The 24985-nt window shown below is 37.0% G+C and overlaps 1 protein-coding gene across 3 annotated transcripts in view; it reads left to right on the plus strand.

Annotated features, from left to right (window-relative positions):
• csmd3b (CUB and Sushi multiple domains 3b) overlaps window positions 1-21948 on the plus strand; it is a 383608-nt gene extending 361660 nt beyond the window's left edge. For all 3 annotated transcript variants that reach the window (XM_046834810.1, XM_046834811.1, XM_046834812.1), the window contains exons 60-70: window positions 633-806; window positions 3262-3435; window positions 7881-7954; window positions 9896-10007; window positions 11681-11860; window positions 13019-13084; window positions 15308-15466; window positions 16836-16948; window positions 17073-17160; window positions 18360-18495; window positions 19493-21948. In XM_046834810.1, coding sequence (XP_046690766.1) covers window positions 633-806; window positions 3262-3435; window positions 7881-7954; window positions 9896-10007; window positions 11681-11860; window positions 13019-13084; window positions 15308-15466; window positions 16836-16948; window positions 17073-17160; window positions 18360-18495; window positions 19493-19652 — 1436 coding nt within the window. In that variant the 3' untranslated portion in view covers window positions 19653-21948. The remainder of the gene's footprint in view (window positions 1-632; window positions 807-3261; window positions 3436-7880; window positions 7955-9895; window positions 10008-11680; window positions 11861-13018; window positions 13085-15307; window positions 15467-16835; window positions 16949-17072; window positions 17161-18359; window positions 18496-19492) is intronic.
• Window positions 21949-24985: the final 3037 nt, after the last annotated feature.

The raw sequence follows: 24985 nt of genomic DNA on the forward strand, positions 1-24985 counted from the left end.
TCGCTTGTTCTGCTGAACGTGAATGAAATGCAGGTCTGTATGTGCAGTAAGTGAAGATGGCCTCATGCTATCTGAGGGAACATGAGTCATTTTGGACATGTGCTACAAAGCGTGAACTTCCTGCTTTGTGTAAAGACTCTCGTCTGCCACCTTACATTCTGTACAGCATGTTTGTGCACTTGTTTGTTTAGGATGCGCTAGGATGCAGTGCACAGCACCTGATAACTATGTGAGACAGCTTAGTGTGCTGCTTCGTGTAGGTAGATGGAGAAAAAAAACACTGCGCCTTAAAGTCATTTCCATATAAATTACCAGGTGTTAATTCATTAACATGCAGAACTGCAAATAGGGAGACATATTACTAGTGTTATATAGTACGTTTTTATTTAGCATAAACAAGGCATACGTGTTATTTCTTTCCAAACCTGTTACTGAACAAGAGTTATTGCGGTTTCCTCAGTAGAAATATAAGCTCCTTCTCAGCCCACACATGCGAAGATTAAAAGCATTTTGCCCTATTGCTTGTGAACAGGACCTTCTTTGCTCTAAATTGCATGCTTTGATCTCGCTCTCTCTCTCTCTCTCTCTCTCTCTCTCTCTCTTTCTCTCTCTCTCTCTCTCTCTCTCTATAGCTGTGACATGCAGTGCCCCACCTCTCATCTCTAATGGATTGTTGGAGGGCAGCGACTTTGAGTGGGGCACAAGTGTGAGCTACAGCTGCTCTCCAGGCTATGAACTTTCTTTCCCTGCCATCCTTACCTGTGTGGGAAATGGCACCTGGAGTGGAGAGGTGCCCCAGTGCCTGCGTGAGTACTGACACATTAGAGACATGTCACATCCCTGTTACAGTGGCATTATAGCAACAGTAAAAGATTCTGTTACAGGCACGTTAAAATTTCATTACAGCTCTGTTACAGTGGCAATCACATTAGAGTTATATTATAGCTACAGTTTATAGCCGCATTCCAGCCGCAAGTTTCTCCAGCATGCACAAGTCTCCAACCATAGATCCCAGCATAAATGACCATCACAGCAGATCTTGATCAACAGCCATCTAAAAGGAAGGTCTCCAGAAGCCAACTTGCCTTATGACTCCTATTAGTTTTGTAGATGGCAGAATGGGGTGACAAATAAGGCAAGAGCTGACTGTGAATGGTTACGAATGTCCCTGCACAGCCTTAGGGATAATAACAAGTGTCAGCTGAAGAAATTGGGAAAATAAAATGTAAAAGAGACAAGTTGTGGAAGAGGAGAATGGGAAAGGTTTTGGATGCAAGCTCCATGACAGTGCTGCAGGTTTAGGTGCTATCCATTCCACATTTAGGGAAGTAGTGTGACAACATGTGAAATTATGGCAAAACAGTACAAACTTCACGTTCAGCATGTAATGCTAAATATATAGGTTGCTTTTGCACAGCGGACTGTACATTCTACAGTAGTTCTACATATAATCATTGTTCTAAGATTTGATGGAATGTTGCAAGTTGCAAGTGAAATCAAACTTATTTTGACTTTTGTTGTTTACTATAGGGGAAATCTTAGGATAATAATTATATGAACTATATGATCCAGGGAAGTTTTTTAGGCAGTAGATGATTATGCTTAGTAATGTTTTTTTGATTAATTGTTTAATTGTATTTGTAATTTTAACTATAAATGTTTATAATGCGTGTATAATGTGTATAATCCAAAAATACTACAAATTTTACAAAAACGTTTTGCTTAATTTGTCATTAATTTGGATACATTTTGTAAATAATGCCAATTATGTTTTTTAAAAGTTAAATGGCAGGTAGACAGTGGAATTATTTCCCCTAATTTACTCAAGACCACTTGTCACCAACAAGTTAGCTCTATTACACAGCAGCTACCAAACAGGGATGCACGAAAAGGCAATCAGTCGCATATTTTCAAACTGCAGTTCATGCAACATCAGGGGTGATGTAACACACTTGAGCAGTATCCACCTTTTCCATGTGCATGAGCTTGTGTTTGATAGGGGAATGAATGTATGCCTCCCCAGCTATTCAAAAAGAACACAGTCATTTTTGGACGCATATAGTCTTGGACTCCTGAGCTAAAATAGCTGTGCCATTGTCAGGATCTGAACTCACATTCTCTTGACGACAGAATGAATGATATTGGCAAATGTTAAGGCAAATATTTAGCATGGGCAGGTGGGATTGCTGAGAAATGCTTTAGATTTTAAATCCTTTTTTGTGTCAGTAGGTTTTCTATATTCTCTCTCTCTCTCTCTCTCTCTCTCTCTCTCTCTCTCTCTATATATATATATATAGATATAGATAGATAGATAGATAGATAGATAGATAGATAGATAGATAGATAGATAGATAGATAGATAGATAGATAGATAGATAGATAGAAGTCATGAATAAAGGCTGGGATGAAAACATAGCAGTATTCCATTAATTTTATTATTTGTTGTCTAAGACATTTTGGTAAGGCAGCACCGCATTTGCTTAATTTGCTCAATCGGACGGATGACGTGCAGAGTGGTCAGAGAAGGTAGAGGCCATTGCAAGAAAACTGGGATATTGAACAATCATAATTACGGCCATCCTATATTTTCCTCATGCGGTGCTCAAACCTGGCATTGTTCAAATAAGCGAAGCTGGGTGCAAAAGTATGCCTTTGTAGTCACTCTTTGCACTGATTTTCTGTCCTCGCTCCTTTTTCTTCCCTTTTATTTTATATCTTGACAGCACATCTATAATTTATTAAGAAAAGTCGAGTACGTAGTGCTGGATCCTAGCATTCCTTTCTTCACATTCATTATGAATCAGCCTGCTGGTGACTTAACCTCCACCCATATTGTTTTTTCTCCCAGAGACGTGATGCTTGCTGGACAATGACTGGGTCAAAGGGAATGTCCACCCAGAGATGCTTCAGGTCCCTGACTCTCTTCCTTCAAGAGAGGATATAATTGAAATAGTGAATATATGAATGAAAAATGTTTATCTGGGTCAGATATAAAATTAGAAAGCGAAGGTTTAAGCGAATCTTATAGGCAAGGAAGCAACACTGTTATAATAAAAGCTTGTTTCATCATTTCTGTCTGTTTACACTGTTGTTTGCATCTCCCCTTCAACAGCCAAATTGAACAGAAGACATATGGGTTCCAAGTACCACACAATGACTTGGCTCTTGTTGTGTGTACAAGTGCTTGAGTGAAATTTTCCTTGTAGTTTCTTAATGGAGATTTCCCTTTCTTAACCTTCAATATGCTTCTGCTCATTACAGCAAAGTTTTGTGGAGATCCAGGAATCCCAAGCCATGGCTTTAGGGAAGGCCGTAGCTTCATCTACCAGTCAGAGGTGTCCTTCAGCTGCAGTGCCCCCTATATCCCAGTGGGAAGCACAACACGTTTCTGCCAGGCTGATGGCACCTGGAGCGGTTTCCAGCCTCGCTGCATTGGTACTGTCTTTCTCTCTTTAACACACAAAGATGTCACCAGAATGCATATCTTTCTTATTCCATTTTAGCCCTTTGTAGTCTCCAGTCTGTCAGAGATCATTATCAGTCTTTAAGAATGATGGAATGACACCAGTGGAATGCACCCTCAGTTTATATGATATATGCCACTTGTTACATTAGCCGTATTTAATTATATATTCAACAAAACAACAATCGTTCATCAGTGTCTATTGAAAATGATACAAGTCGTCCATATTAAATGTGTTTTTGGAGGATACCTGCAGGCCTTGTTAGAAATGAAGACATCAGACATCATAATCAAATATACGAAGCAAGTTTAATCAACCTGATCTGAGAAATTTTAGTGAACAAGGTTGATGTGGTTGGATTTTGTAGAGTTTGTATTAGACTATGTGTGTGCAATAGTAGTAGTTTTCAAGGCTTTATAGCTTTACTAAACTACTTCGAAATTATTTCTCTTTTTAAACATATAATATTAACATTACAGTATATACATTCTAGTGAAAATACTATTGTACATTCTTTTCTAATTTAATGAACAAATTGTGTTACTGACAAACACTTAAAGTAGAATCAGTTAAATATTTACAAGAATTTCAGTTTCTTAGTATTTAATACGTCTTTTTGTTTTAATGACATTGTGCGCTTGAGCAGGTATGGACTCCATGGACTCCATAATCCTAAATCATTTGAAACCATGCCTTTTTTTTTTTTACAAACTAATAAAATGTTCAAATGTTCAATGTCACAAATTTAATCACAATAAAATGGGTGTGGAATCTTAAGAATATTATATTCAAGATAGAACATTTGCTTTTTTTCATTTTATATCTACCAAAATTCAAAGGGCTTCTGTTCATTTACTATTTGAAATTTAGAAAAAAAGGAGAAATCCAACTTGTATGATGTAAAGATCATACAAAATGTATTGTAAAGATGATGTAAAGATGATGTAAAGATGATGTTTATTATTATTATTTGATTTTTAGCAGTGTTCAAGAATAACTGTGAGATACTGTTTTTTTTTTTTTTTTTACTTTAAACGAGTAGCGGTTGGTCAGTTTTTGGTCACTTTTCACTTTTATATGTTTTCTACATTCACTCTGACATTACCCTGACAATTACCTGCTAAATGAGACGTATGATCTCTTAATTCATCTGTACTTAAAGAGGCTGATGCAGCAGAGATTTAGTACTATAGTCTGTCATCTCCTTATCTATCCACTTTGCTCAAACTCAAAATAGCATTTAGCTGCAGCTTCTTGCTCTTTTATTTTTAGCATCTTATAATAAAATGTAGGAAAAGTTGTCCTCCAATTTAAAAGCCATTATTCCTAGCAACAGATTAGCAGCAGAATTGCTAACCACATCACAAACATTTAATTATAAACTTGTTTTATTGTCTCAGGGTGGGTAACCAGGGTCACATTTTTAGGTCTCTGAGTGTTAGTGGTTGCTGCAATTCTAAAATTTGAAATTGTTTGGGAAAAGACACAACACTATTATTTAAAATTGTAACTTGTTGTTTTCGAATATAATACTTTTGATTATTTACCTTAAAAAAAAATGTGTCTATCGTCATTATCCAGGCAGGCAGAGTGCTGCATCAGACTCACAGTTTACACCATGCCTGTCTGTCTGTGTTGTTTGTGTTGATAGTGGAGCTCCACTCAATGAACTCCATCAGAACAGGAAGCCAGTGCTGTGCTCTACTGATGCTCTCTCAAACCTGTCCAAGTAATTTCAGGCAGCCAGCTGTAAAGAAGCTGTGAATCTCACTCAGCAGGGATGAAGGGCAGCCACATCTGTGTGTGTGTGTGTGTGTGTGTGTGTGTGTGTGTGTGTGTGTGTGTGTGTGTGTGTGTGTGTTCGCATGCATTTGTGAGTGTCTGTGTGAGTCAGGCTGAATACTTTTGATACATCAGCACACACACAGCCTGGAAAGCACGTACAAATTTTGTGATTTGAAAGTGCCTACAGTTCTGTGTATAGGTGGGCCATTTTTAGCCTGCTTTAACCTTGAGTTTTGAACATATAGTGCACACAGCAGCTCGGGCTCAGCTGGATGCTGCTTTAACAGCCATGAAGCTGAATTATGCTATACTTGACTTGGTAAACAAAAACATTGCTTGGAATATAAAATCAATTGCCTCTTCTCTGTTGTAATTTCAGGGTTTTTTACTCAACGGAACAAATTGTAGCAATTATTGACACTTTAAACATTTGCACAAATAACTGCTTATTGCGTTACATTGCAACCTTAACGTAAGTATGCTAATTAAGGGAAAGTAGGTGTGGCAGCTGATTTAAGCCTTCTTAAGTCATTCAGACCTTGAGAGTTTCTTTCCAAAATAGCACTTATTGGTAAGTTGTATTTCATGCTTTTTTTTTTTACTTACATGTCCTAATTAAGTTAGGAAAGTTTTTTGTGGATGGCTTGTTGCTTGATTGGCTGATTTGTCTAGGATTTTTTTTCTTTACTTACCTTAGAACAAGTGCAACAATGTTTAGAGACACCAAACCACCCCCCTAATAAAAATCAATGCTCCCCTGCCGCCTCAGCAGGCCAGGTCCAGAGCTGCCCCAAACAGTCTCCATGCTTTATTGATCTGGTTATTGTTGAGAAGAACAAGGTGATTTCTTTTAGTGGCTTTAGACAGAGAGTGCAGTGGGCCAACGAGATGAAACAAACTTAGACATGAAATGTGGGACCATGGCTGGGAGATGTAAAAATGCCTCAGAGGTACAGGAGCCGACAGACCCGCCCCTCCACAATTTATGCACAATATGGCGATAAATACGAGGCAGAGGGGTATTCTAATTAAATTTTAAGCAAATTAATAAGCGAGAATGACTCATACCCTGGGACTGACTGCCCTATTTGTAAGATTATTAGGTAGGAAATCATTTTTACTGGGATTTTATTTTAGAAAGCTAGTTAATTATTTTGAGCATAATAATGAATACCTTTCGATTCGATTATTACAAAACCAATTTAATAAAAAGTATTTAAACAAATTTTTATGATTTAATGTTCAGATTAAACAGTAAAATTGTGAATAAACAATTGTGAGTATGTTGCATAGCAATATTTTTGTAACAAACAGTGTCTTTTTGCACATTGGGTTCAGCTAGTGTTTTCTCATGTACGTGTGAAAGCTTAGAGCAGTCTCATCAGCCATATTTCATCATGCATAATTAACAAAGGCTCTTCCTGTTCCCCTAAGAACAACAATTATCTAGTTATAACTCACTTGCTTATATTTCCCTAAAGATTGCATTCTCCTGACATCAATAAGTGCACGATAATTGTTTTTTATTGAGTAATTGAATGATTGGTTTAACCTTGGATAGAGTGTTATAGAGGAGACATGAATGGCCAGGTCTAATAGCTTAATATTTGGTTTAAGCCTCAATTGGTTTACAATAACAGACTGTGTTGCCACACCAACCATCTAATTAGTTATGCCTCCAATCAGTCTATCAAGGCTACAAAGAGATTTTTAATACTGTAATGACAGGAAGTTATTGGGGTTTTGTTGTTGTAGTTGCTGTAAATATGAGGGCACAAGTGCACAAAGAAGAAGACTAGTTCACATTTTTGTAATTGCTGGAAAGACTACCGATTTTCTTATCACATTATCCAATTCTAGTGTTAAAGTGACATCTCACTTCCATCTTGTGTGTGTGTGTGTGTGCACAAATGTGCACGTCAATTTGTTCGGCTGAAGGTGTGTGCTGGCGTGCAGGTCCCGCCTCTATAGATCTTAACTAACACTCTCCCTGCTGCAGGCAAAGTCTCCTCTGCTGTATCTGTATGCATGTGTTTCACAGGTGCTGATTTTGTAATCGGGAAGGGTTGGGTTTTTTCTAGAAGGTATAAGCAGTCCCATTGCGTAAGGCTTCCATGCTGTCCTGGCATTTGCACGCCTGCATTAAATCTTTGGTTTCTGCGTTAGCTCGAGGATGTGCTCCACATCCCAATTACTGAGCAGCGCAGCTGGCTCTGAGCCCTCCCACCACTGCAGCAACATTGCCCCCTGCTGGGTCTCCCCTTGCTTTTAATTTTTTCCAACAAATAAAATAAAATAAAAATCACAGTTCCGGCACACTTAAACACCGTCTCCATAACCACTACAATAAGCCAGGCCCTAGCACTGCAGGAAAAAACATGAGGGAGGGAGCCGTGCTGCATGTTTATGAGGACTATCTCTCGTTATGCAGCAATGATATGCCTGCTGTATCTTGAGCTCAAAGGGAGGGAGAAGGAAAAGTGAGTTATGGAATCTTGATTTCTCTCTCTTTCTCTCCCTCTCTCTCTCTCGCTGTTGCTTTTTTCTTGGATTTCTTTGTTGCTTTTTCTTTCCCTTTATCCTCTTTTTTAAGTATTTAATTTATTTATTTGTTTGTTTGTTTGTTTCCAGAACCAACCCGTACCACCTGTGAGAATCCAGGTACACCTCGCTACGGCTCTATGAACAGGACCTTTGGCTTCAAGGTACAGCCCAGATCATTGAAACGACTCTTGCAGATACACTTGCACTGAATGTGGTTAAAAAATACATTTTTTGCCTTGATTTGTTTTCAGTTCATGAGACTTCTTTGAACAGGATTGTCACAATTTGTTTCCACCTGATCTTTTTAAAGTAATATTATCCGGAGTTACAAGGCTTTGTGTGTGCATGTGTATGGTGGCTGGGTGTCCTACAGTGCTAGCACAGCAGGGTACACGAAAGCCTTACTTCAATCCATGTCTTTAATGAGCAGTGAAATGGATTTGCTGACAAAACCTGGAAAATGTTTGCGTTTACTAATAAACTGGGCCACTATAGTAAAAAAAATGGAAAAGAAAGTTGTTAAATCTAATATCTAATTGATATTAGTATCTTATATCTAAATATATAATCTAATTGGTAAAATGTTTTAGTAAATTCTCACTAATACAAATAAACTTTAATGGAAAAAATGCAAATGCTGTCACTTCTGACTGACGATTTACTTTTTAAAAAAAGAGTGTAGGAACTTCAAATAAACAAATAAGTTCAACTAAAAATATGTATTCATACAGCGAAGGAGAGGACAATGAGGGAGACTGTGTATGACGGCGAGCATTTTTTCTTGAGAAACACCAACATTAAGAATTCAACCGCTTAATGTAATGCGGGGGCCATTGCATGGTGAGGCTTCAGAGGACAGCAAAATATCAGGCTTTCCTGCCTCATAAATCATTTCACTGGATCTACTGACGCCCTTTCACTAGACGGCGCGTAATGATATTGGAGTGCAGGAGATATTGTACCCTTCAGATAAGCGGCAGTGCCTATGGCACATCAGCCAGGTTCATCGCCAGGAAGAACGTGTTAATCAATTAATGTGCTGAGCCCATGTGTCACTCTGACACATGTTAATATTTCACTCACCCGACTCTGTCAGTCTAGTTAATATCAGAGCTGCAGTATGCGCTCCATGAGCACAACAGGAACAACTGACGTAAACGATCGCATCGTGTAAAGATGTTTTACATGGAGCTCAGTGTTTGGTATTTAGTCAAACGTCACAGTCCTGTGTGCTTGAGACACACATATTGCATTTTATTCGATTTTTATTTTCGGTTTTATTAAGTATGGTTAAGAACCCTGAAGAAAAGCATTATATCCTTCAGGGTTTTTCAAAACAACATTTTAATTGCGTGCATGCATTTAACAACATAAGGTTCTTTGGGATATTGTGGCACTCCATCATCCTGTAATTATATCATGATCTTCTGAATCTTACAACTTGCAACCATACTGACTACAGAGTGATTTGCCTGATTAGAGATATTTACAATTGGATGAAAAAAATACAATTAATAACCAGTGTTTGCCAGTGTTACAATTTCAAATATGATCTAAGGAGAGAATGAGGAGTGTAGTTACATTTCTCTTACAGAAATTCATATACTTGTTCATATTCAGCTAGCAATTATTTCTAAATTAAATGTACTGTAACAAAAACATAGATCTTGGTGTGTAAACTGGACCTTTGACTTACCCGGTGAGCTAGCAAATGTATTTATCACTTTTTCCATGATACTAGAGCATTTTTCATTATTGTGTGCATGCAGTAGTTGACCCTAGATTAAATAAGCAGTATATTTTATATTTGTTAAATAAACAAACCAACTGATTCTTTAAAACCACAAGAAAATTATGGCAGCTGAAGACATGGTTAGGAAATTATAGAAAAGTGTTTAAATTCAGCTCTACCTTATCAATGAAAGCACTCTACACTATGTACACCCTATTGTTAGTAGTATCACAGTCTCTAAAATGCTGTCATCTTGAGTACACACACACACACACACACACACACACACACACATCCCAAAGTGTGTGTGCTTTGAATGTGTGAATTTTAATGACTTATTCTCATCGTGTGTGGTGTTTTCATGTGGCAGGTTGGAAGTATGGTGGCCTTTCAGTGCCAGCCAGGACACTTGCTCCAGGGCTCCACCACTCGACTGTGCCAAGCAGACCTCACCTGGAGCGGCACCCAGCCAGAGTGCATCCGTAGGTTCCCCTAGTTAACATTTATATGGGGCTTGTAAATATGTTTGAAAATTATATACTGTAAGTGTGTTGCAAGGGCATCATTTGGCTATTATAATCAAAACATGGTGGACTATTTGGTAGTTCCTATATCTCCATCAGTTTTACATAAAGAGCTAGTAATTTATTCACCATTAAAATGGGCTTGGCAGATTAAAAACATCATAATATTTTGTTCCTGGGTACTCATAGAAGCTGAATCTGGAAACTGAGTTATAAGATTTGTTGTGTTTTGAGACCACAGTCAGTGTCCTGGGTTATGAAAAGGGCTGCTTTAAAACCCAGGCTTTCAGGTTAATATGGTTTTCACTCTGTTGTTTAAATTGAATTTAAAAAGCATATTGCTTATTACACTATGACAATTAAATGGAACATAAATAAAGAAGATTATTTGCTTGGTTTGCATTTTTTTGCAGTCTGTAAAATAGTCTAGAAATAGCTGGACAACACCTGTGACACTAGATTTTGGTATGTATTCTTGGTTGCCTTTTTGATTTGCCTTCAGCTATCAATTAAGCCTTGTTTTGGGCTCAAGGATTGAATTAGACACCATTACAGAAAGGCGGTGTACATGTCCTTGAATTCTGAATAATTTTCCAATAATCTTTCTTTAAGGTTACGATACAGTGATTTTGGCCATGTAAAGCTGTCTAGTAAAATGAATCCTAAGTTCAATGCTTGTAATGGAAAGATCAAGATTAGCATACTGTACTGTCATCAAACATCGCAAAGTTTGGTCAGATGGCCGAGCTGTGACCTTGCAGCAAAGAGATAACTTTGCTCATAACTTCTCAGGAGTACGAGCTCCAAAACGAGTAGCGTTAAAGCAGCTTGAAGTGACTGTGTTGGAGAAAGGAAGCAGCTGCCTCCCAATTTCATAAGACAGATTGCCATTCAGCCCAACCATTTCAGCAGCTAATTACATTTTGTTTCATATGTGACTCCCCCAGTGCACTGTCATTGTTTTGCAAAATTAGGAGATTGAGCAATGGGATAGCTGTAGGGGAAAATCAAGTTTCCAGCACTTTAATTGTATGTGATTAACTTGTCCTGTGATTAAATAGCCTTTGTAGATTTCTAAATAATCATGGCATTTTTGTGTTTTAGAATAATCACAATTTATTTTTAAACGTGCACACTGTAATTTTGCTTAAGTGTTTATTTCATAGCCGTATTCAGGACCACTGGTATTCACCAATAAAAGTATCAGTATAAGTGTTGAGGCAAATCTGGGTTACGTTTGATCATAGTGGAATAGTGTCGAAGCTCCTACGATGAGTGACTGCACGTTGGTGCTTGATCTGCTAGTAAAAGTGCGCTTCTTTCCTCTGCAGCATGCCAGTATACATCAGTGGCTGCCACACTCTCAATAACTTCTACAGCCAAAGTGATAGGCGTTAGACTGAGTAAGGCAAAGAAAGATGACTGGCAATGAACTTTGTTATTTTAAGAGGTACTAAGGGAGAAGATGGGATATTTTAAAAGTGCATTGCCTGGACTGGAAATGAAGAATGAGACCAGTGTTTATATGTTTATATATATATATATATATATATATATATATATATATATATATATATATATATATATATATATATACACACACACACATATATTGTGTTTTCTTCCTTCAGCGCATAGTTGTAAGCAGCCAGAGAGCCCACCTCATGTGGATGTGGTGGGGATGGACCTACCTGGCTATGGCTACACTCTCATCTACACATGCCAGAGTGGTTTCTTTATGTCTGGAGGTTCAGAGCATCGAGTTTGCAGGTCTGATGGAACATGGACTGGGAAGATGCCTATATGTCGAGGTATAATATCTTAACAAATTTGAAAAAAGAAGTATTCCCCTCTGTTGTGTTTGTAGCAATGCACATTGTCATTGTTATTGCCTTAAAGATATTTAAATGAAGATTTAGATCCTTGATGAACATGACCGAGACAATAAAAAGGAAATTTCCTGTGACTACATGAAGCCAAAAACCCTTTTAGATGAAACTAACTTAGAAAGGAGGCCATCCTTTTCTGATTGACACTGAATAGTGGCATTATAAATTGTTACAGTATACAGGGTTTTTCAGGCTGGTTAAAGTATTTTAGAAATTGCATAGATATTTAGTTGTTAAGGGTTAATTAATGTTCTGCATTGATGCACTGTCATCTTAAAAAAGTTTTAAAAGGGTTGTACAAGGGAAATTAAATAATATTGATAAAATGTTGGTTGTAATGAGATCTTTTTTAATTCGGATAAAAGAAAAGTGTGAATGAATGGCAGTAGTTATCGCACACATTATGCAAACTGCTTCTACTCAGATAAACACATCTACCAGTGGTTAAATGGCTAAGGCCCTTTTGATCCTCCAGCAAACAGTTTACCGACATCACACATGCAGTTAGATATGTTTGCCCTCACACATGCACTGGCCATTAAAGTAAACATTTGTATTATGTGTGGGAAAGAAACAGAGGTGTGATAAGAATGGTGCCTGCAGCGTGCTGTGATTTTTCTCCCAGAGCCTCCATGGCACCCTGCCTGTACTGCTGTGTGGGCACACAGCTGCACACTGCAGGTTTTCTCATAATTACTGCACACAAACAGATGTGAAAGGCAGCCAAAATAAGAGATTCAGTTCACGCTGTCCCACCCTGTTCTGTGCTAGGTCCATTATTTTAATCACAATCTTCTCCTGTTTTTTGCATACTTCTGTTGTGGACTATAGAAAGTTTGTATTAGTAGCACTTGATATACTGCTCATGTCACCCTGGCTCCTGTGGTTCTGTGATAAGTTTTTATTTTGCAAGACGGAAAGATACGAGAGCAGTATTTGCTAGATTCTACTGCCCATGTGGGAAAATGCAGGATTATAGGAGCACTGCCAGTACTATACCGCTACTATCTATGCATGTGCATTTTGATATTTTTTTTAAAGGCATACTCCACTAATACATTTATTTATGCACATTTCTAGCTGGCTCGAAGCTATCAGAGAAGCCTGTTAAGCCAGTCCCTGGTACACCAAGTCCCAAGCTAAATGGTAAGTATATAATAAAGTAAGAAAAGAAAACATTTTTGCCAGTATTACATTTCAAAGACTGAAAATTTTAAGCCCGCTCACATTGAGCAGTAAAGTCACAGCTTAATATTGCAGTGCTTCAGCTGTCCAGCGCACCAGTAGCTCAAGCTCCTAGCTGTCCTTGATGTATTCTAGAAAGAAGTCCTCTTGAGGAAGAAGCAGCTAATAAGTAGGACAGTGGTTCCACTCAGTTTGATCGGCAGTCGGGCCATTCAAAAACTCTTCTGGAGTTATGTGATAATCCTCTTCCTTTTTTCTTGCCTGACCTTCATCATGCACAGCAAGGATCTAACACTTATGTGCTCTTATGAGCTCTGAAAGCAAAAAAAAAAAAAAGAAAAAAGAAAAACATGCAGCTGATCATTTACGCAGTTTTGCCATGCATGATGCAGCTGTTCTCAAGTGCTCTGGGATCAGGGCCTATTTATATGCTGTGAGAGTTAATCAATGATCCTTTTTGGTTTATGTGTTAATGAATAAAGTGTTATTAAAAAGGAGGATTCTAATTTAGCACTCTCTTTGAGCATTTTGAGAATTTTGAGTGCTCTAATTTTATTCAGTATGGATTTACTGGGTGTCAAGAAATTTTAAAACCTACAGTTTTATAGTTTTATATCACAATTTCATCAATATCGCCATAGACCAAATAAAATCATACAGTCGACCAAGTGAAAAAGAAATGCTTTTTTGTCTAGGCTATTTTCCTGCAAAGATCTTGAGTAAGGAGCCAGTATAACAAACACAGTGGTCTGCTAAAAAGTTGTCCAAAACCTTGTTAGCCAAGTGTTTTTTCCTCACAGAGAAAATGAAAGCCATGCTGTGATCCAACTGTTGGATAGCTGCATGCTGTGGCAAAATGGACATAATCTAAGTCATTTAATTTCTTATATCAGATACTGGCTGTCAAACTACCTACAATGCACCTTTACCACAGTCAGAATGGAATCATTAAATGCAAATGGTGTTTTAAAATAAAATAAAAAAATGTCATAAGCAAAATATATAAAAGAAATTCCACTTTGTGAAGGGTTTTTTAAGCTGCCATGCCTATGTGATGACCAGTTAAACTTCACTAGCCAATGAAAGTTTTTTTCTGTGATATTAGATTGGTTCAATCAAACAAAAAATATTTAGCATCTTTCATTTTAGTCATAATTTTAAACTTGATTTACACACACACACACACACACACACACACACACACACACACACACACACATATATATATATATATATATATATATATATATATATATATATATATATATATATATATATATATATATATATAAAACCAAGGAATATACAGTGCCCTCCACAATTATTGGCACCCCTGTTTAAGATGTGGTCGTGGACTTAAAAAATTCAACCCAATCGAAAACCTGTTGGGCGAGCTAAAGAGAAGAGTGCATAAGAGAGGACCCAGGACACTGGATGATCTAGAAAAAATCCCTCTCTCTGTGTTCTCCAATCTTGTAAAATGTTATAGGAGGAGATTAAGTGCTGTCTTGTTGGCAAAAGGAGGTTGTACAAAGTATTAACATCAGGGGTGCCAATAATTGTGGGACACATGATTTCAAGTTTTTTTTTTTCTTCTAAATGTATGATTTTTTTTACCACCAAAGTTATGTACTTAAATAAAAGGTTGGATTTTTCTCTTTTTTTGCATTTGGGTTCTATGTTGTTTAAAAAAAAAAGGAGAATTTTTTGAAGTCCACGACCACATCTTAAACAGGGGTGCCAATAATTGTGGAGGGCACTGTATATATTTCTTGGTTAGATTGAGAAAATTGATTGAAAGTGTGGCCATTTAAGTAAAAATACTAAAATATAGGGTTCATAAACTTTTGATTGTGCATGTATGAATATTGCTTTTAGTATTAAACATTCTTTCTGTATTAACGCTACGTCATCTAAGCCAGTTTTGTGTGTATTTTGAGGCATGTTTTTAAATTTGCTTCGAGGACAGCTTGTAGGTTATTAAGTTTTTTCACAATACACAGATTATTTAATTAAATTTCATGAATATTTATCTCAAGTAATCATGTTTTTCCTTAGAGGCTTTATTCACTTTAGATTGTGACTTGTTCTGTTTGTATACACAGCTGCATTAACTGCTTATTTTTTTTTCTTTTGTCCAAGCTTAATGAGTAATCCTCTCTCCTTGGTTGTTTGTTCTCTTAGTCCCAGATGATGTGTTTGCTCCAAACTACATATGGAAGGGCTCTTATAACTACAAGGGAAGAAAGCAACCAATGACTCTGAGTATCACAAGCTTTAATACAACCACGGGTAGAGTGAATGTCACCTTAACTAGTAGCAACATGGAGCTGCTGCTTTCAGGTTGGTTTATCTCTAAATATAAGCTTCTTAATGTGAAAAGTGATCAAGAAAATCTTTCAGCATAAAAAAGAGATATAAATTAATTATTGCCACCCTTCAAGAGTATATTAAATGAACATCGCGTTCATTGATTTAAATGGTTCATTCTAAACAAAATCAAAATCAACAATAACAAAGACATGAACAAATTGGCATCCTTGAAAACAAAATAAATTTTTTAATTGCTATCAGTTTCCATGAACTCTATATTTGCCCTTGGCAACTTATTGCCCTGGAGTATTAACACCGGTTTCCTGCACATGTAAAATTCCATGGGGAAAACCAAAGAGCTTTCAGTGAAAAAGATTCCGATGGTTGCTTACCAGCAAGCGGAAAGAAAATAAAAATGCATAAGCAGTTCAAAGTACAGTTAAAAGCATCATTCAGCATTCAGAAATAGTTGAACATTTGTTCCTCTACATGTGTTCTCCAGCCTCATTAGACATTTAAGCTCAGTTCTCCTATTCTCTACATAGGAAGGCTTCAATTAATAATTTAGCAAGAAATATTTTTATATATATTGAATTTTGCTCACTGCATAGTGGTATTCAAAGGTTTTCAACTATAATTATAAAATAGCTTGCTTAATTAATTGACACATTTTAAAATGTCAAATCATAATAATATCTGACTTTATTCAGCCATTAGAAATGAAAATCAGCTTAGTGTATATACCGCAGCATTGCCTGTGGAGAATTATATTCAGTTGAATGTATCAGGGCATGTTTTCTTTCCCCCTAACAACCCTTTTTAAATGCCTCGGTTCAAAAGTTAAACCTACTTCCTCTGCTGTGTTCAAATGAAATATTCATGCTATTTGAGAGAACTTTGACATTTTCTGCCATCATTAAACGTGATCTGTCTCCCTCACCTTTCTGATTTCCATCTTTGAGACCGTCGTCACGTAGTCAACTCTGACATCCTTTGCATACTTTAATCAATCACAGACATTTTCAGCCTGAAACTGCCCACCCTGTTAGCAGTAATTACATGGACCAATACTCGTACATAAAAAGTCTTGAATCCAAATAGTCATACTGTGGCCATGCTAAATTTCATAGAATGTAATATTAGCATTAACTCAGTCATGTTTTAAGGAGCAATGGTATGCAATAATTCTTTTATTATTGCAGTAGATATAAGGAGCACTATTAAACAGGTGCATGTAAGTCAGTTTGCCATTTGCAGTATGGCCTTTATTGCTATAGTAGGGTTATAACATCTTGGATAGTACCTGCCAAAGGAGAAGCAGCCAGATGTGGTAATAAAACTGCAGCTGCAGTGTTTGGCAGTGTGTAGATGGCTGATTCTTCTCTGCCTCTGGATACAGGCGTCTATAAGAGCCAGGAAGCGAGGTTGATGCTGCTTGTCTATGATGTGCAATCGTCCTCTACCACTACACTAACCAGGATGAAGGAAGAACAGTGGTCTCTCGATGGTTTTGTAAGAGCAGATTTTGGAAATTACATATTGGAAACCACCTGAATTTTTAACCATAAATATATTGTAACATTTAGCTCCAGATTCCATTTTTGATCAAAACTGTCTTTTTCCATTCTACACATAGGTATCTCCAGAACCTGATGGTGCCACCTATGTCTTTCAAGGCTTTATACAGGGTAAAGACTATGGCCAGTTTGGCTTACAAAGGCTGGGTAATGTATTATGTTTATATTTTTTACTATTTCCAAAATTGTAATCTCTTTAATATTATGAAATATAAATTATATTTCGGGACAATCTGTTGTAAATAATAACACTGCAACTTCTCGGTTCTAAATCATTGCTTTTGGCATGTTAGTCTGCATTGTCACATTTATAAGTTTAGCGTGCACTCTAAACACTCGCTGATGAGATGATCACTCGTTTCTCTGAGTGTTGCGGCTAAGAGGTGCTTCAGGGTAATTAGCATTGTTTTAATGACAGCTTTAAAAAAGAACAAAAGAAAGATTGAATATGATTGAACTGATAAATGTTATGATTTGTTTTGCTTACTTAGTCACAGTTCTGCCGTTTGCACCCTGCAACACTCAGGCGAGAATCTTAGGTGTACCTTAGAACATGCTGTCTTACTATTACTATTTCTTTACTGTGCAACAGTACTTCAGTGCACCAAGGGCTTTAAAATATATTTTAGCAGAGTACATAATATGTGAAAAAATGGCCAGTTTAGCAATTCAAGTGACATAAATACATGTAAATTATTTAAATAAATGCTAACATGAGGTCAAATGAAAAAAGAATTGTTTTTTTTTTTTTGTTCAAGATTTTTATAGATTTTCATTTTTGTTTACCGTTTCTGGTCTGTTAGCAAATCTAAAGGTACAGTATCGCTTTTTATGCGTTTTTTAAACGTTGTTTAAAGGTGATGACTGAGAAAGAGAACTAGGCATTTGTTCTCCGTGAGACCATAGTGGTTATAATCACTAATCACTATTAGTTTAATGTTAAACAGTAACCATTGGCACAATTTTGTAACATTAGTTGCTTGTTTGGATCTTTGTAATGAAAGGATTCACCTGGACCTTTACCAATGTTAGATATCCTGTCCTATTTTAAGGTTAGTATTTACCTTATACAAGTAACTCAAAACCTAAATTTGCCTGTGTGGTCTTTTTGCAGCTAAACACCCTGAAGGTTCATAATAATTAGGTCAGAGCACTAGAGAATGCACAAGCTTTTCTCCTCTCATTGCAAAGTTGCTGTTTGGAGAAAAGAGTTACTCGCAACAACAACAGAACAGTCCTCCCTCCTAATCTCTCAGCTTGCTGGCAAAGTATTGTTCTGAGTTTTATTGTGTGAGGAAAGCTATGAGAGTGTTTTGATCCTATTTTTCTATTTTCGCCTCCCACAGGTTTGAACATGTCGGAAAGTAATAACTTGTCAAATCCACCGCATGGTACAAACAGTAGCTCTGTGGCCATAGCAATCCTTGTGCCTTTTTTTGCCCTGATTTTTGCAGGCTTTGGATTTTACCTCTACAAGCAGAGGTGAGTGTGCAGAGAAATTAGCATTTACAGTCATCTACAAAATTACTGCTGTAAGCAGGAAGCTTTTTTAGGTGCAACTTATAGAGCAAGTTGTCTTTTTGGGTTGATAGTGGAAAAGTAATGAAAAAAGCAAAGCACATGAATATTGTCCATATAAACTATGTGGGGAAAGGTTTGTGGACACATGACTGCAAGATTTGTATGTGTTTATTAACATCATATTCTATATCTTGTCCTCTGTCCTTTGCTGTTCTAATAGCCTCCACATATTCTGAAGTGTGGTTATGGAGATTTGTGTGCATTCAGCTAGAAGGATGTTACTAAGATCTAGTAGTGATGTAAAATAAGGAGGCATGGGGTGCCATCAGCGTTCCATTTCATCCCAAAGGGTTCAATATGGTTGAGGTCTGAGCTGTATAGCATCCACTCAAGCTCTTTAAACATGGTTTAGTGGTTAGGATGTGGCGCTCTCACCGCTGCGGCCCAGGTTCGATTCCCGGCCAGGGAACCGACCCCAGCCATTAGGGTTGCACAAGCCAGTGCACTCTTAGTGCTGGTCCCAAGCCCGGATAATTGGGAAGGGTTGCGTTAGGAATGGTATCCAGCATAAAAACATGTGCCAAATCGAACATGCAGATCATGAATACGGATGGGAGAAGCCGAAAGAAAGTTTAGTTCAAGTAAAGGGAAGTTTTATTTGCTAACCTCTTCAAAGACATCATATACATTTGTGTGCCTCCAACTTTGTGGTAACCAGTTGGGGAAGAACCACATATAGCTGGAAAAGTCATGTGTCCCAATACTTTTGTCCCTGTAATGTATAATTGAATACAGTGATTTTAGTAGTAGCTTATACATATATAAAAAAAGAGTGCTTGATCTATGCTTAAATATAACTGATAGATTTAGTGCAATTTAGTGTTTTTATGATTAGGCTTCCACTTTTTACTGTCTGCCATTAATTTTTCTGTCTGCGTCTTTTATTGTATTTTTAAAGGACTACCCCCAAAACTCAGTACACAGGTTGTTCAGTGCACGAGAACAACAATGGGCAGGCTGCCTTCGAGAATCCCATGTACAACACAAACGCAAAGTCAGTGGAGGGCAAAGCCGTCCGTTTCGACCCCAATCTAAACACAGTCTGCACAATGGTATAATGAGGACCACCGGACACAATAACACAATAATGTTTTTGTTTTTTCCCAAGCTTTTATCATTTTTTAGAAGAAAAAAAATCCACTGGATATAATGATTTCCCAGGCAGGGATGAATCTCACTGAGACTGACAGAGAACGTCCAGCAGATGCACTGTTACCCTTCCTGTGATATTTAAAGCACACTCTTCAGGAACTGTGATTTGACCATGTGCATCTACAAAGGACATGGAATATAATGATGGATATACCGATTATAGTTTTTTTTCTAGTCTGCCCCTTAAAAACCTAAAAAATCTTCAGTCTTCACAGCAAAATGTGTGGAGAGTTCTACTGCTATTCCGTTTGCACTCTGTGAGTGCTTCTTCACACTCAACTGGGTCTTTTTTTAAGGAAAAGGGATCTGTAAATCCAATTGCGTATATACAAGGATCAGCATAATCTATATTTTTTCTGCTATGTTCCACATGGAAGATACTGAAGGTTAAAAGGGTAAAAGCATTTGCTGAAAGTTTATAGAGAAATGATAAAGTGTGCTGTTTGTATTGAAGGAAATAAATATGCGTTGGTTAATTCTTTGGTGAAAATGATATATAGTTTTTTTTTCTCAGTTGTTTAATGAGCATTCCCCTTAGCTCTTAGTTCTCATTGTACATTTGTATCTTTGTTTGGATCTTGAGGTGGGCTGTGATGTGTTACAATGAAAAAGCAAACGTGTCAAAGGCTGACATTTTAACTGGGGAGCTCTGGCTTTTTTTTTAACCTCCTATTTTTTTTTTTTTTTTCAAACTTGTTTCTCAGTTCAGTTTTCTGTGTTGGTTGACAACACCATGACCTCTCGGACAAATGTCAGTTTTTTGGTCCTGAAGTCTGCAGATGATGTGATGAGTTTGCTGTCTTGGTTGCTCTTTCAGTGGGAAAGTGTCATTGTGCGCTCCATCACATTTCAGCAAAATGTACCTAGAGTTTGATTGTTTGCTCATTCGCATCGTCTCTTTTGTATGATTGCAGCTGTTGGTATTCCATTTGTATAAAATTGAAATGCACTTTGCATTTGTACCTAGATTTTTATACAAACGTAGATTTACATCAACATTAATTAGCATGCATGTGTTAAATGTGTAATGTGGCAGCAGTGTGACATGTTTATCAAGTCCATATGGGCCGAGGAGCACAGTTCTGATTCAGTCTGACATTAATATGACATAAATATTCATAAAGTGCCACTTGATTTCATTATGGCTTGGGTAAATAATCAATTTTTTTTAATTCTGCTCAACTTACTTGGATCTGGTTTAAATACATTTTGTAGTAAAGTCATAACAACTTTGTCATTATTCCAACAGTGATGTCATTTCTCTGATAGTTCTTTCTATCCATGTAAAGAAGGAATGGCTGCATTGTAGCTCAATTTGAGTGTAGTAGGGTATTTATAGTGCCATAGTTTTCATGTTTAAGCCTTGCAGGGTCAGACTACCTCAGTTCCGTGCTTCCAGGCCCTCAAGCTGTGAGATTCATTCCAGTGCCTTCTAACGTACTGTACCTCTCATCACATTATCTCTGACCAACTGGCCATACTAGTGACATGAAAGATTTCAACATTACATTCAAATAAAGCTGTTCAGAAAGCTGCAGACTTCAGGGAGCTGATTCTGACATGACTGTCCAAAAGTCCCCAAATCTAACTAGTCAATCTGTGATCTTTGGAGCATTCATTTTTTTTATTGCTCAGCATCAGGCACAGGGATTTCTGCAGCATTGCACCTCATATTCACTGTACACTTCCAGAGCTTCTTACCATTGTAGCTTATAAAATTGGTGTATTTTCTAACATGGCTGGTTTTTACACAGTGCCTACCAAAAGAAAAACACATGAGCCAGGTCTGCTGCTTTCCCTTCTTCTCATTGTTCTGTCTTTCGTCTTTCAGTCTATTTTCTACAAACTGAAATGAGTGTATCCAAAAATATTTGGACATGCTTCGTCCTGCCCCAGAACTCCTGCTCAAGAGTTTGTAACCACGAGCTGGTCAGTCCCCTTTTCTTTTCCGAAACAGACTGCAATAAAAGAAGACACCCAAACAATCAAGGAACTCTTTCGAATCAAGAAGATAAATATTTGCAGTACAGATGGGGACTTCCTCTATGTTAATGCATTAAGAATAGTTATAAAAAAGAGGAAAATAAAAAAAAAAACAAAAAAGTTTTTTTTGTAAAGAAATATATTTTTATGGAAAAATTATTTGTAAAATGTATGAATCTATTATGTAAATTTTCAATGCAATGTAAGATTAAAAAGGCTAATTCCTTTTGTAATGTGTGTTTCCTTGTCCTCTTCTGGGGATGTGTGACTAGTTTTAATATCGCAGATTCAGCCATGACATTCAAAATGTAAAGGATTTATTCAATATTTATTATTGACATGCCATTGTTTTGTTTAGTCTACTACTAGTCTACACTACTGATTCTTTTCTTCACGGCATTCTCTGAATCTCACATGAGATCTCTGTAAATGGCGTAATTATCAAAAAGAATTACCAATTTATGGTTAAAATTTAACATTGTTCTGATGTCAGAAAGTGATTATTTGACTGACATGTTCAACCTGATGCACTGAAAGCAGAAATAAGAAGCTCTAAGATTCCCTGCTGGTTCGGCCTTTCTCATTTCCCTTTGACTCAGCCTTAATTACTCTGGCAGGGCCTGCAGCAATAAATTGTATCCTTGGCTCCACCTGTGACAGCTTGGATTGATCCATCAGTCATGTGATAGGTTTTTTGCTGAGCTCATAAATGACCAAATGGAAGCAGTGTATTTGCAGAAAGCTACACATGGACTGGGATTCAAATCAGCAAACTCTGGAGCAGAGCCAAGATGGTAAAAAAGATGTGTGCAATTGCTGAGAATTAATAGTTGCCTGAGTTAATTTCTGGAAATAAGGAGTTTAACTCTTTCTATAATGTTTGACCAGAAATTGGCTAAAGTAAAATGTACCTAATTTATTTGTGTTGAAGGAATAATTGTGTTAAAATGTAGTGTGCATACTGTTTGAAATGTGGCCATTTTCAGCTTTCAGCTATATACACCATTAGAAAAGAAATAATAACAAAGGAAGAAATAGTGATGACGAAGCACATTTGAGTGAGTGCTGTATATTCAGAAAGACCTAATAGAAACGTCTGATAGCATATAGAATATTGATACACACTGCCATTTGAAAGAGAGATGGACGAAACAAGGGGTGGTTTTATTAGCATTGAAGTAATGGGCTTTCCATCAACGTATGCAGTAATGCAATGTATGAATTCAAACCCTTTTCGTGCTAATGAAAAGTAAACAAGTTCACACCTTTAAAGAATGACATGAAAAAATAAATTGATGTCCTGCTGGGGAAAATGCACAAGCTCTTTTTAGCATTCAAAGCCAAAGTCATGTTGAATCTAAGCTATAATGATTTTCATCTTCGTTCAGTAGTTCATCACTAATCTTTGTGCAAAATTGCATCACTTCAAATGCACCTCGGGTGTAATTTTGACCTGTTTGACTGTGCAGTGTACATGTTAGCATGCAGATCTTGTGTTGGACAAGGAGACTGAGGAGCAGAATGTCCTGTCCAGACTTTCATCTCTCCACTGCTATATTTCAGTCTAAACAGATCAGAGCATGTTTCATTTGAAAGGAGCCAATTCCTGGCCTACTTCAAGATCAAGGTTTATGGAAATGAATGTTTTGCCACAGTGAACCTAGAGAAGGTGAGGCAGGTCTCACATAGATCTGATTCAAGTTCTGATTCACGTTAGATGCAGCATTACAAATAGGATTTTTTTTAGCTAACATTAATGTAAAGTTTCAGACACACCTTCACCTTTATCTTTGATTTTTATTATTTTATCTCTGTGCATTAATACTGAGGACATTGAAACTATAAAAGATCACATATGAAAAAAAAAAAAATATATATATATATATATATATATATATATATATTTATATAAAGTTTGTAATCTAGCGTACCAGTGTAGATTTATTCATTGCTAGAGACTCAAAGCACTTTTGTAAATCGCTCGGGACAAGGGCGTCTGCTAAATGCCGCAAATGTAAATGTAAATAGAAATAGGAATTGGGTAGTAAACATAAAAATGTTAAACAAACCAGAATATGTTTTATATTTTAGACTGTCTAAAGAAGCTACATGTAGCATTGATGACAGACAGACAGGCAAACTCTTAGCATTCTCTTATCAAATTCACCTGGAATGGTTTTCAGTTCACATGTGTGCCTTGTCAAAAGTTCATTTGTAGCATTTTTACACTAACCCTAACCCTGACGAAGAAGTTGTGTCCAAACCTTTAACTTTTTAATATCATACCAGTTAAAAAGTTTGGACACACCATCTCTGTTAGTGTTTTTCTTCTCAAGCATATTAAGAAGGCAAAAATGCCACAAATGTACTTTTGACAAATCACACGTGAACTGAAACTGAAAACCATAAATATTTGATATATATAAAATTGAGCATTAAGCAATGTGTAAGAGCATTTTCAAAACAGCAGGTCTTGCAGGTGTTCCCCATATGCAGTGCTTAGAACCCTCCAACCAGTGATCTGACAACAAGATCAAGTGCCCAAGTTGCACATAGGGATGGAAAGCTAGCCTGTCTGGTCCAAGAAGAACTAAAACTGACTTTTGATAGCATTTTAAAAATGGCACACTTTTGCAAAGCCTGTGCTATAGGAAAAATAATCATTGATTGGTTGTTGTGATGGCAGATGTCGATTGTGCTCCTATAACAGCATGTGTTTTATTCTTCACTAAACACATGCTTTGCTTGACGGGGACATTTTTGGTTATAGGGATATTTTATTTTATATATTCCAACTCCAACCAAATCAACTCACATTTCTGTTCTAACAAGCAAAGACAGATGACTCTTAGGTTGCCATATTTGGCATAGCCATGCTTGATTATCATCAATAGATTCCAAGCTGCTGTATTCATTACCCATTCACAACTTATATAGAATGCAAATATACACATGGATCCACAAAGAGAGTGAATGCAGATGTCCCAGCCATGTTCCCTCAGCGTATCTGTCTGTGCCAAAGTGCTGATGAGATCACCAGCAGCCGAGTAGAGTGTCTCATCTGAACTTCAGACAAAGGCTTCAGAGCAAGAGATGTGAAAGAAGACATTCCTGTAAAGGATAAAAGGCCTATCGAGCACTGATGGAGGAAGCAGTCCACAAAGGCAAGAAGGTGATCTGAGAGACTGTGTGGCAAGAACAGCAGAGCATAGAACTATAGAGACAAGAAAAGAGAACGGTTCAGAATAAAGCTGCA

Source organism: Silurus meridionalis, chromosome 22 (assembly GCF_014805685.1).
Source record: "Silurus meridionalis isolate SWU-2019-XX chromosome 22, ASM1480568v1, whole genome shotgun sequence".
NCBI lineage: Eukaryota > Metazoa > Chordata > Actinopteri > Siluriformes > Siluridae > Silurus > Silurus meridionalis.